We start from the raw sequence: 13,394 nt of genomic DNA, 5'->3' as shown, positions 1-13,394 counted from the left end.
TAGAAGTAGAGTCATTTGTTGAAGGGGAAAAGACACGAATGGAGAAAGCCTTCTAACGTTGCAAATAATCGCTATCTATTTTTAAATTCTTGTGGTACTGCCACAATGCTTTTGCAACCATATTTATTCCTTATAAAATTTTGAAATTTGATTTCTGGTCCTTATAAATTTTACACCTTTCAATTTTAGTTCCTTTAAAATTTTCATTCTTTTGATTTTAGTCTCCCAAAAAGTTTAAATTTTAGTTTTCTGCCCTTAATTAACTTGTTGTGTAAAATTTAGTCATTATTAAAATATTTAATTTCTTTTTTATCCACGTTTATATCACCAATATTGCTGCATAATATAGTTCAGATTATTATTAGAGAATAATGACAAATGTAGAAGTGACACTACGGGGGCTCAAATATTAATCCAAGTCACTTGAACACACCCAAAATATCTTGAAGATACTTAACTAGTAATTCACTTAAAGAAAGTCTACTTTGAAAAAAAAATTGAAAAATTAACATTATTTTAAAAATAAATTACACTCATTTCTTCTGAATTTAAGATTTATTATACTCACACTGGATCCCTATCCAGACACCCTTAATTTTTAAATTTCATTGCATAGGCATTTCTTTACTGTCAGTTTCATTAATTTCAGAACATCATATGTCCTGCATTTGTGATCTAATGAAATTTTTGTTTCAAAATACCCTTATCTTCTTCGTGTAGACATTAACTTTCAACAACAGTTACAAGAACACACGGAACACTTCAAAAAGTTCAAAAAATTAAAAAACAATAAAGAAAGCTCTTTCAAGAACACTTTAATCTACTAAACAAGCATAAAAAACATATCTTTCAACACTAACAATCCTTAGCAGTTTCTCTCTAGGGTAGGAACATAAAACAAGATTCAATTGAACCTCATCAAAACAAAACAAAATCACAATCAAACAAAATCACTATCTTATAAACAATTAGAATCAAAACCATTACAAAGTCAATAAAAAGAGGAGAGTTTGTGATCAAATTTAACAAAATATAAATAAAATTTTAGATCTGTCTCAGAAAATGCACTTGCTGCTGCTCGGTGGCGAGCGTGTGCATTTGCACCCCTTATTTTTTAAAATTCATTAAATTTATAAATAAAATTTTATATTTTTATATTTTATTTTATTTATATTTATATAATTGAACTCATTAATTTTATTTTTTATAATTTAAATCCATTGATTTAGGGTCTTGAATCCGCCACTGTTGCTGCTGTCACCACTTTCGCACCGCCACGCTGAAACCACACAAGGCACCTCCTCTCCTCTTCAAAGGGAAATTTTTGGTTCAAATCTTCGCTAATCGCAAGTCTCCTTCATTTTATTGGGTTATGTGTTAGCGTTGAAGGCTGCACTTGAAGCAGTGGGCGACGACACAAATTTGTCTGTGTCGATAGAGATGATCGTGCGGCGTGCCGATGGTGCGTTGGTGATTTGGTTGGTGACGGTGGTGTTTGATGGTGGTTTGGTTGGTGATGAAGGTGATATGGTTGCGAGGTTGGCAGCGTTGATTGGGTGGCGCGCCCGATGTTGATGGTGGTGCTGGCATTTGGGTTGGGATGGGATGGTTTTGTGGCAGAAAAAAGAAGGCCCTTTTCTACATGCAGGTGTAGATTTATTTACATCCAACACTTTTTTTTTTAATTTTCTAAGATTACTCCAGCTAATAAACATACGAACAAAATCGGTAAGCTTTTTATGGATTCTAATCCATAAGTCTTTTAGGGGACGTTACAATATGAATCTATAAGCCTCTTATTTTCTAAACTTATATTTAAAATTTATTTATATATGTAAAAAATATTATTAGATTAAAATTTATTATTATAAAATTTATTATGTAAACTTATACGTATATTAAATATACATTAAAAATTTTAGTAGTATATATATTAACGTTAATTATTTTTTAATATAATTGATCTATTGATTCAGTTTGGTTAGAATATTTTTACTAATAATGCAAAGTAAACTTGGAAGAGGATAATTTAAATTTTGAAGAGAAATTAAAAATGACTAAATTAATACAACAAATTAATTGAGGACTAAAAATTAAAATTTAAAATTTTGAAGAACTAAAATTGAAGAATGAAAATTGTATAGGGACTAAAAACTAAATTTTTAAATTTTGTAAGGACAAAAATGATTGAAAAATTAATAACAAGTAAAATTAAAATTATTTATTTAATAATTAAATAAATATTTTTTTTATTTTAAAAAAATTGAAAACAAAACAAAGTAAAATAAAAAAATTACATGAAAAAGAATAATAATTACAACTTCAAAGTTGTAATTATTAAAAAAAGGATACTACGACTTTAAAGTCATAATACTTAAAAAAATAAAAATATACTTTTTACTACTTCAAAATTATAAAAAAAAACAAACAAAAATTACGACTTCAAAATCGTAAAATAAATTACATGAAAGTCATAAACTTATTTACGAATTCAGCTAAAAAAATAAATTTAGAGTCATAATAAATTTTATTACTTAAGTGTAACACCTATTACATCTTATTCTCTTTCTATAAATAATTCAAAAACTACCCATATGAAAAATACCTTCTTGGTAAAAAAGCCCAGAATGCGAGTAAGGCTAAGATGTAAACTATAAAGGGAAAATAATTTACGAGGGTTTCCGAAATCGGACGATGGATTTGGAGGGGAAGAAAGGCGAAGATATGGATTCGCTATTTGAAGGGATGGTGCTGTTTAACCCTGCCGAAGAGAAAGACAATGGTAGTGATGATTCTCTCACAATCTCAAGTTGTTCGCAATCACAACCCCTTGATGAGAATCTCTTCTCTGACCTCACGCTTGTGGTAGATCCCCTCCAAAACCTAGAAGTAGCTGAGGCCGAGCGCGATCTCCAATCGAGACAGGGTCATGCCCCCGCCAGAAGGAGAAAACGATCTGGCTTGAGGATAGGATATGGTAGAGACGCCTTTTCTTCCAACGATCCGCCTCACACTCCTTCTCCGCTCCCCCAACCTATTTCTGATAGTGACAGCGTAGGCGATGCTGATGCTGTTCGTGTCCGGGACACGGACACGGACACGGACACGGAAACCCTTCCCTCCATCACCACTGCCACTGCCACTGCCACTGATGATCCTGTTACTGTCACTCTTACTCAACCATCTAATGAATCAGAGAATCAGAATCGGAAACACCAACAATCATCTACTGAATCTTCCTCGGCAGAGTTTCGGCAACTTAAGTCCAGCATACATGACAAGCTTAACCATGCCACTCAACTGGTCAAATCTGCTTCTTCTGCCCGAAAGGATTCCATCAGGAACAGAAGAAAAACCGTTGAGAACGCTAATCTTGCTTCCCTCAAACACATGGAACTCGAAAAGCAATTGGAAGAAGCCTGTGAAGCTGAAGATTTCGAAAGGGCTGAAAAGGTTAGCGACGACCTTTCTGCTGCCGAGAAGGAGAAACAAGCTTTCGCCAATTCATTGAGAGAAGCCGATGCCTTTGTCGATGCTTTAGATCTAAAATTGCAGCATGCCCTCGACTCGCAGTTAGCTATTGAGGAACAATGCGCAATCTTACTCGACCATTATGCAACGGTTAGTCAAGTAAAACATACCTGCAGTTGCACTACTTTTATATTTCTTCCATTACATAGTTTATAAGTTCAGGCGCCATGTTGACCAAGCGTTAGTGAAATGTGGTCGTCTAGTTTCCAGCTTTTGCATTTCCTTGTAACTTCACATAAATTCATTAATGAAATGAAATGTTACATATTCTACACGTTCATTTTCAGGTAATACAAAAAAAAATGACTACTCACTGAAATCCCCTTACAATCATATAATATAAGTGACAATGATGTGATTAATGAATTTTAATTTGAGTCCCATTTTACATAAAAGTCCAATCCTTCCCTCTCTTTTACCCTCACTGTCTCACCCAATGGCTAAGACGGATGAACACTGACACAGGATATAAGATGTAGAGTAGACACTGCAGCACTGCTATTTTTTTCTTTTTTTTTAGTGTCATGTTGTATCTTTTTTTTTTTTTAATAAAAGATTGGTATGCAAACATCAAATTAATGCCCCTGATCCCAACTAGATTGGCACCAGAGACATTAAAAATCATATGCAGCACACCTTATTATTAAAAAGAAAGAAGGAAAAAAAAAGGGCAAGGGGGGCCGAACCAAAACCCAAGCCAAATACATCAACCAAATCTGTAATTTGATAATCCTACTTTATTTCTAAAGAAATCATTCCTAATGCAAGGAGGAACAGAATCCCAACTTGTAATACCCACAGAGGATAGCCAAAATTAGCAAGACCATCCACACAGCATTTCCCCTCTCTATAAATATGAGAAATTACAAAATGAATACTCCTACAAAAATAAATAGAACTTGTCCAGCAATTCCAAAGCTGCCAAGGAACCAATTCAGGATTTTGGAATGCCTTAACAACTAGTGAAAAATCACATTCCAACCAATATGCTGCCAGCCTTGGCGAGAGGCCTTCATGTTGAATATGTGTGTCCACAGCTTCCTTTTTGATGTGTACTTGCTTCCTAGTCCAATTATCATTGGAATGTAAGCTGTCAGAAACTTAAATAAATATAAATGGTTCCTTTATGTATTTTAGTTTTACTACTTGTAATATCATTACCTGATGACCTGTTAAAACAATTATGTACATAATAGATAGTCTTCATTCATTGCTCTATGAAGGATTGTGCTCCTCCTGTTAAGTTTCATCCATATTGTGCTTTTTATTTGTACAATTTTGCATTTCCTTGTTGGATTATTTCTTTAGGCTCCTCAATCAAGTTATGGCTAGAATTTCTGATGTGTTGATATTCCTTTTTCTAGAATGCTTTAAATAATGCAGATTTTTCCATGAAGAAAGCATCGTCAGTGTATTCAAAAGAAATGGACCAATGGCTTTCATCATCTGAAGCCTTGGAGGTTAAAAAGATGGAGTTGGAGATTGAATCACAATTTATGAATGAAGCTCGTTTAGAATTGAATAATACCATTGAGCATTCAATCCAAAATGACAAAAGAGAAAAAGAGATTCTTTGTAAAAGAAAGGATGTGTTAATGGGTGAATTGGAACAACTTCTTGCTTTAGTTAAACAGAAAGAAATGGAGATAGCAGACAATGACTCTAATTTAGAAGCGGTAGAGAATAAGATAAATAAAGTTGTCTCTGGATTTAAAGAGATGCAGTCAAGCATTGATGTCAAGTATGACAAATTGCAATCTGTCCTTGCTCAAGTTAAATTAGAGACTGAAACTTTGGTTCTAAAGAAGGAAGAAATTGATAATTTTCTCATCCGGGAAGAAGAAATGGGAGCAAGACTTAGAGAATTTGTTCGGATTTCTACAGAGGAAGCTGAAGGATACCGCAAAATTGTTAAACTAAGAAGAAGTTTGATGTCATCTATATTGAAGTCCAGGGAGGACAAACTGACACTTTCAAAGAAAGAGGAAAAGCTTTCTGGAGATGTGAAATTGTTTCAACAGGAGGTTTCTGCCGCAAGAGCTTCCTTGCAGGTTAATTCTTATACTGATTTTTGTGTTTTTGAATTATGTATATGGTTGACATGTGATGAATAATCACAGACTCCCAATGTATGCCTGGCCACTGTGCACTACCTAATAACCTTAAATTTGAAGTTATACACAAGCTAAGTTGCTTCAATATATATTAGGTTGAGAGAATATTATAAATGGTCCCATGTGTAATCAAATCCACAAGTTAAACAATCAAGGCTATTGCCGTTTCTTTTCCTGCAAAAGAAAATTGTTTTGGTAGTTAGTTGTTCACAAATGTCGTTACTGTTTTTAGGAACTATCTTCAAGAAAGTCAAGCATCCAACAAGATATAGCATCCTTTAAGCAGAGGATTGTTTTCATAGATAAAAGAGTCCCAGAATTAGAAGCGGAAAAGAAAGTTGCTACTACTGCAAGAAATTTCAAGGAGGCTGCACGAATAGCTACTGAGGCAAAGTCACTGTGTGTTGAAAAAGAGAGCATCCAAATAAACATGGATATGGCTACATTAAATCTTGAGAAGCTTGAAGAAGAAATCAATGACACCCTTAATAAATTACAGGAGACTGAGGGGATGATTTTATTGAAGGAGAAAGAGTTGGCAATGGTCAGATACCAAAAGCTACTTTTGGCAGCTGCTACTGCTAGAGCTGAAAAAGCTGCTGCTGTAGAAATGGGTGATGTGGAAGAAGCTAATCTCCTACTTGCTGAAGCCGAGGCAGCAGACTGTGATGCTGAGAAACTTAAATCAACTTACAAATTTGAGGCAGAAGACTTCACTGATCTACAAAGACATTTAATTTCAATGGATCTTGTTTCGCATCTTGATCAGAAGCAACTGGAAGAATTAGCTGTGTCACTTCGTCTATTTACTGGCTGATTGTTGAAAACAGGATTTTAATGGAATTGGTGATTGATAATCAAAGATATGAAAGCTTAGTTACTGGAAGTACTGAAGTACGACATGAGTGGCCAACCCTTGGGATACAATGTTTGTACTCTTCATGCATCTCTACATTTTAACGACTACTGAGTATGTCATTTGTTCAATTTTCCTTTTTTTCCTTCACTTTTTCTGTTTTTGAGGGGTTTGGGTCGATACTGAGTATGAGATTTGTGTTTTCTTTTTTCAATTCTTAAGGGTTCTGCCCGAACCCTGACCAAAAATATAATGGAAGGACTCAGAACAACAAAAAGTGTTATAAGCAACTATGCTTATGAGGATATTGATCTGCTGTGAGGATTGTGTTTATTTTCAACCAGAAATATATTCTAGAATTGGTATTCCGAAATAGCAGGTGTTTGGTTCAACAACATCTTCAGACCTCAATATTAGATTTTGCACGAGATTTTGAAGGTGGCTCGATGGTGAGTGCTCTTCAAGAGGTCTGAAGATGTTGAATCAAACACCATTTTGCGTGACATTTTGAAGGTGGCTTGATGGTGAGCGCTCTTGAAGAGGTATTCTCTTCCTCATTGGCCCACAGCCATCGTGAGTTGTCCAACGACAACTTTTCTCCCTTATTTGCTCTACGCACGGTCACTTCAGATCTGACCAATGTGACAAAGTGCATGGTGAGGCTATGGTGTTGGGCGATGGAGGGGGAGTCATAGGTGGGTCTGGTTGTAAGAGAAGATGTTGGTGACGTTTGTGATGTTAATGGCGATGCAGAGGGAGGGTCAGAGTAGTTACAACTGGATCTCTTAGTGGTGAGGACGAGGGAGGGAGTTAGGAGTGAGTAACAAATGTAAGAGGGTAATTTCATCTATTTGAGTTTTTTGGAGGTACATAAAGAAAAAAAGGGGTCTATGAAGTAAAAGCCTGGTTGGGCATATTAAAATTGAATATCTGCTAAATTATCTAAATGGGATTACTTTTTGCATCGCCATTTCTATTGACACCCCTCGTAATTTTTGTCAAAGTTTATTCCAACAATGCTCTTGTACAAGGGTTGATTTCATTGTGCTAGAAATTAGATTATGTAAATTTGCAAAAAATTTATACTTCCTAAAAAATTTATATTTCTAAAATGAATGTTTTTGGTCTTTGAAATTTTTTTTTGGAATTTGTATGTAGTTCCTAATATTATTTTTTTCTCATCTTTTGTTCCTTGAAAAAAAAAATTATCTTTGTCATTACGTTGACTTTGTTAAGTGGTCCTTAAGATATGTTTGAATTTTTCCTTTAGTCCCTGAAAATTTTATCACAAATGCCGATATGTTTACCATTAGATAGTGATATTTCAAGTTAATAGGGTCAATATAATAGCATGGACAAAATACAAAAAGAAAAAATTAAGAACCAAGAGTCAATAATTTTTGTATTACAAACCATATGCAAAATCCAAAAAATTTTAAGGATCGAAGATATATTTAAATTTTCTAAAATCTAACATCTGGAAGTTGTTTCCCAAACATCAAAAGACTTTCCAGAAATTAGACATCGAAAGACCCGTCTCTTTCATGAGTCCAAAAATTACCTTTTTTATGGTCTTTGTACATGTGTCCTTATTTTGTTAATGTGAGTATACCTCATAGGTCGTGTTTGGCAATCAAGTGAAAATATTGGTTGTTTGATTTAAGAAAAATAGAATGGAAATTAAATATTGAGATTGATTGATTTGAACGAAAGGAAAAAAATATTGATAAAAGAAATACTTTTACGCTTCATTTATTTACATGTTAAAAATAATCGGTTAAACAATTTATATAATCATTTATTGTTGTATATGACTATATTTAATTTATGTTATGGTTGTATAATGGGCATAATCGATCTCCCTACAGGCACAATCAATTCCCACAAAAAATCCCATTCATTTTCCTCTATACCAATCACTTCACTTTCACCTTCAAATTCATACCTTCGTCAATCACACCACAACAAAAACATGTCCATCACAGGTGTTTTTTGGTACGAAGAGAGAACACACATTCACACCAAAATTGATGTGAAAATCTCATTTTTTAAAAACAAATATTGAATAAAAGTATTATAAAATATGCTTTGACAGAAATCAACACCTTGTATGAAAATAACAAAATGATTTTCATAAAAAATAATAATTTATAAATATTGTTAATAAAAAAATATTTGATATAAATAATAGTTTATAAATATTTCATATATTAAAAAAATAAACAATTGTTTGTTCAATAAAAAATGTTCAATGGCAAGAGAGGAGAGAGGAGAGTTTGAAAAATTAAATGCCTGTGTAAGAGAGAGGAGAAAGGAGAGTTTGAAATATTAATGCAAATATGAGATGAGAGAAGAGGGAGCAATTATTTTTTCAATTGAATAGTAAATTACTATAATATACCTAAACTAAACTTACAAAAATAAAAAATAAAAAAATAATTATTTTTTTGTTCAAATATTATAGTGTAGGTTGCTAATGTATTCATTAAAAAAAAGTTGAGTGCATTATATATATATATATATATATATATATATATTATTAATAATAACCAGAATAATAAGTTTGATAGATTTTTCTATTTGTCTAGGCATGGTGACTACTTAGACCTATAGGTTTATTTGGGAGACTTCTATAAAATAAGTATGTAAATAGGCTTTGAGACCTAATAAAATTTTTAAGTAAGACAGGTCAAGGCCTAAAAAATAATATGTAGGTTAGACTCAAGCTCTGCCAAGGTCTCATCTAGCTTGTTTTCATCCTTAACTTCTAGTGTTAAGAAATCAACATTTAGTGACGATCCACAAACTACAATTAGGTTAGCATGTCCCTAGCACTATCAGTCTAAATTTAGATGACAAGATTAAATTGAACTAATTTTAAAAATTAAAAGACCTAGTTGAATCCAAAAATTATGAAAAAAAATAATTTAACCAAAATTAAATAACCTTCATGCTTCAAACTAATAAATTATATATTTTTTTCATAAAAATAGAATGCTCAAACTATATTAGAAAATAAATATAATATCTAAATTATGAAAACGATATTTATTTTTTATAAATATTAAATAACATTCTTAATTTTTTTTAAAAAAAACATCTCTCTTTTAAACGCTATCCTCAAACATATATTAAAAACTGAATTTCATATTAAAATGCTATAAACAGATACATATTTGTTTTTTTTTTTTTTGTCTTTTCTTTTTCCTAAAACGAGTTTGAACGAAAAGTTTTCTCAATAATATCTCTTCCAAAGCTGCCCATAAATTCTACATGCGGAGGGAATATTGACCCCAAATAAAAATAGGTTAAATTAGTTTATTTTCCTTTATTTTATTTTTTATATTTGATTTAGTCCTTTATTTTATTTGATTCAATTTGATCCTTTAATTTTTAAAATTGATTTGATTCAATTCTCTAATTTTTAAAATTAATTCAATTTGATCTCAATGTCTAAATTAATTTTAATAATATTATCGTCAAAATTTAGTCTTAGCATCTAAATGAGCATTTGGTTTAAACTTATCACTAAGTGAAGTGATTTTAAAAAATCACAAAGTATGATTTTTTAATCGTATTAGCTCAATTTAAACGTTATTTTAAAAAGTAACAAGATACGATTTCTTAATTGTATTAGCTTAATTTAGACGTTAGGATCAATTAAATCAATTTAAAAATTTGAATGACAAAATTGAATCCAAAAATAAATTAAAAGATGATATTAAACATAAAAAATAAATTAAATGAACAATAAACTAATTTAACCTTAAAAATATCATAAATATATTTATTTTATAATTTTACATTTTTTTTATATAATGATAACAATGGAGATTGAACTAAAGTATCTGTGCATCTATGATGTATCTCAACCTCACCAATTAACTGAGTTTTTTATCATTTTACTTTTAACAAAGAATTATATTGAGTATATATAATTAAAGAAGTCAGATTTACAGTTTTCAACTATCATCCAATCAATATTTGGACTATCTTTACACTTAGTTTTACCAAACACATTAAATTAGATTAAAATTGTTTTGAAATGATTCACTTAAAGCACTTGGCTATTAAGATTGGGGTATTTTTAAAAACTATGAACTAATTATCGCTGATAAAGACACTCAAGTGTTCCTCAATCCATTCCTGGGTGAAATGAAATGAAATCAAAATCAAAATATATGCTTCGCTCCACCGTTTCCTTAATAGCGAAAAGAGGCTTCCAGACATGTTTTGTATCAAAGAATGTGCATAGCGTGGCCACACGAGAAGAAATGTACTCGAATCTGTTGAGAGGATATGCGCAAGACTCAAACTTGCTCTGCGGAAGAGCAATTCACGCTAAATTAATCATAGGGTCGATTCCTTTGACTCTTTTTGTTCAAAACCATTTGCTGAACATGTACGTCAAAATTGGAGATCTTCATTCGGGCCTCAAAGTGTTTGAGGAAATGCCCCAGAGGAATGTGGTGTCCTGGTCTGCTGTGATGGCCGGTTGCGTCCAAAATGGCTGTGCTTCGGAGGCTCTTTGGTTATTCAGCCGTATGCAACAGGAGGGGGTTACAAAACCAAATGAGTTCACATTTGTTAGTGCTCTCCAGGCCTGCTCTTTAACTGAGACCGAGAATGTGACTCTAGCTTACCAAATTTATTCATTAGTTGTGCGGTCAGGACATATGTCTAATATCTTCTTACTCAATGCCTTTTTGACAGCCCTAGTCAGGAATGGCAGATTGGCGGAAGCCTTTCAAGTTTTTCAGACAAGTCCAGGCAAGGACATTGTGTCATGGAATACCATGATAGGGGGTTACTTGCAGTTTTCTTGTGGCCAGATTCCTGAATTTTGGTGTTGCATGAACCGTGAGGGTATGAAACCTGATAACTTCACATTTGCTACCTCCCTCACTGGGTTGGCTGCTCTGTCTCATCTTCAAATGGGAACTCAAGTTCATGCACACCTTGTCAAAAGTGGTTATGGGGATGACCTTTGTGTGGGGAACTCACTGGCTGATATGTATATAAAAAATCATAGGTTGGACGAGGCTTTCAGAGCTTTTGATGAGATGACTAACAAAGATGTGTGCTCTTGGTCCCAGATGGCTGCCGGATGTTTACACTGCGGGGAACCAAGAAAGGCACTTGCAGTCATTGCACAGATGAAGAAGATGGGTGTAAAGCCAAACAAATTTACCTTGGCAACTGCTCTAAATGCTTGTGCGAGTTTGGCTTCACTAGAGGAAGGGAAACAGTTTCATGGCTTGAGGATCAAACTTGAAGGGGACATAGACATAGATGTCTGTGTAGATAATGCACTTCTGGATATGTATGCAAAATGTGGATGTATGGATAGTGCATGGGGTCTTTTTCGATCAATGAACTGCTGCCGTTCTGTCATCTCATGGACAACAATGATAATGGCATGTGCACAGAATGGTCAATCCAGAGAAGCTCTTCAAATTTTTGATGAAATGAGGGAGACGAGTGTAGTGCCAAATCACATCACCTACGTGTGTGTTCTTTATGCATGTAGTCAAGGTGGGTTTGTTGATGAAGGGTGGAAGTACTTTTCCTCTATGACTAAAGACTGTGGAATCTTCCCTGGAGAAGATCACTATGCTTGTATGGTGAATATTCTTGGCAGGGCTGGACTTATTAAAGAAGCTAAGGAGTTAATCCTAAGAATGCCGTTTCAGCCGGGTGCGCTAGTTTGGCAAACATTGCTCAGTGCTTGTCAGCTTCACGGGGATGTGGAAACTGGGAAACTTGCAGCAGAACGTGCCATACGACGAGACCAAAAAGACCCGTCAACCTATTTGTTATTGTCTAACATGTTTGCTGAATTTAGCAATTGGGATGGCGTGGTGATTCTGAGGGAACTAATGGAGACAAGGGATGTACAGAAATTACCAGGATCCAGTTGGATTGAAATCGAAAAGATTTAACACAAATTATTCAAACATCTGCAATTCACGTTAAAGAAAAAATATTTTTAACTCTTTAAGAATATTTATATTTATTCTCTCCTCTTTCTCTATAAATTATAATAATTATTTTTAATCAAAATATTTTTTTTATCAAGAAGATCTACCTCATTTGATTAAGCTGGTGAGTTATTATAAACTTTTGATACCTACATCTCTTCAATTCGGTTAACAAAAACGGATTTTTTTCTATTGTTTTATTGGGAGGAGGGAGGAGGATTTTTTTTAGCCTTTCTCGTTTGCTTTAATTTTAGGAGGGGAGAGAAATGGAAGGGAATAAAATTCCTCATCCAATTTTTGTTCCCCTCTAATATTGGGAGGATTTGAAAGGAATTTTAAAATATTTTAAATATATTGACTAAAATATCCTAATATTAATAGGCTATCCAAGTAAATTAAATTTAAAAAATTCTCCCTTATCCTTGTAAACCAAATTTCTCCGCCAATTTTAAAATACTTGAAAAACAAGATCAACGACAAAAATGATTAAAGATTGTTAACTTGTTGGTAAATATATCAATTTGTCTCAAGGACTTTATTTATACTTAGACCGATACAAATCAAATTTACAAGTAGATAAAAAATTTAAAATAAAAGATAAAGAAAGATAAAAATTTAAAATGAAAGATGATAAAGATAAAAAAAGTAAAAGATAAAATAAATAAGAAATTTTAATGTAAAAGATAAGAAAAATAAAAGATAAATGTGATGATAAAAAGATAATTCAGAATGTAAATATATTGGGATCTGACATGCCAAAATTATCTAAGATGCAATGTTAATGATTTTCTCTATCCAATCATATCTATATTTTCACCCACATCTACTAAGGTACTCTATCTTTGGTTTTGTTTTTTCTTATGAAGAGTCTAATTTATCTATTCTTTTCTCCCAACTTTCTTTGTAAAGATA

At 32.8% G+C, this 13,394-nt stretch overlaps 2 protein-coding genes across 2 annotated transcripts; both read left to right on the top strand.

Annotated features, from left to right (window-relative positions):
- Positions 1–2,599: 2,599 nt before the first annotated feature.
- Positions 2,600–7,424, top strand: LOC100527238 (RecF/RecN/SMC N terminal domain-containing protein). The gene is made up of 3 exons (NM_001249907.2): positions 2,600–3,621; positions 4,896–5,582; positions 5,878–7,424. Exons 1-3 carry the CDS (start codon positions 2,695–2,697, stop codon positions 6,460–6,462), a joined length of 2,199 nt encoding a protein of 732 aa, NP_001236836.2. The 5' UTR covers positions 2,600–2,694; the 3' UTR covers positions 6,463–7,424.
- A 3,477-nt stretch (positions 7,425–10,901) lies between these two features.
- LOC102663746 (pentatricopeptide repeat-containing protein At2g13600) lies at positions 10,902–12,443 on the top strand. The gene has a single exon (XM_006573856.2). It carries the CDS (start codon positions 10,902–10,904, stop codon positions 12,441–12,443), a length of 1,542 nt encoding a protein of 513 aa, XP_006573919.2.
- The last annotated feature ends 951 nt before the right edge of the window (positions 12,444–13,394 follow it).

The sequence above is a fragment of the Glycine max genome, chromosome 1, assembly GCF_000004515.6.
Source record: "Glycine max cultivar Williams 82 chromosome 1, Glycine_max_v4.0, whole genome shotgun sequence".
Classification (NCBI taxonomy): Eukaryota; Viridiplantae; Streptophyta; class Magnoliopsida; order Fabales; family Fabaceae; genus Glycine; species Glycine max.
The sequence above is the reverse complement of the archived record's forward strand: the minus strand, read 5'-3'. Positions and strand labels throughout refer to the sequence as shown.

What these genes read in the sequence shown, in the direction of transcription:
- LOC100527238 (NM_001249907.2), top strand. Translation starts at nt 2,695, where the DNA reads ATGGATTTGGAGGGGAAGAAAGGCGAAGATATGGATTCGCTATTTGAA. An exon ending in TACTCGACCATTATGCAACG is followed by an intron (nt 3,622 to 4,895) that starts GTTAGTCAAGTA and finishes TCCTTTTTCTAG; the next exon opens with AATGCTTTAAATAATGCAGA. An exon ending in CCGCAAGAGCTTCCTTGCAG is followed by an intron (nt 5,583 to 5,877) that starts GTTAATTCTTAT and finishes TACTGTTTTTAG; the next exon opens with GAACTATCTTCAAGAAAGTC.
- LOC102663746 (XM_006573856.2), top strand. Translation starts at nt 10,902, where the DNA reads ATGTACGTCAAAATTGGAGATCTTCATTCGGGCCTCAAAGTGTTTGAG.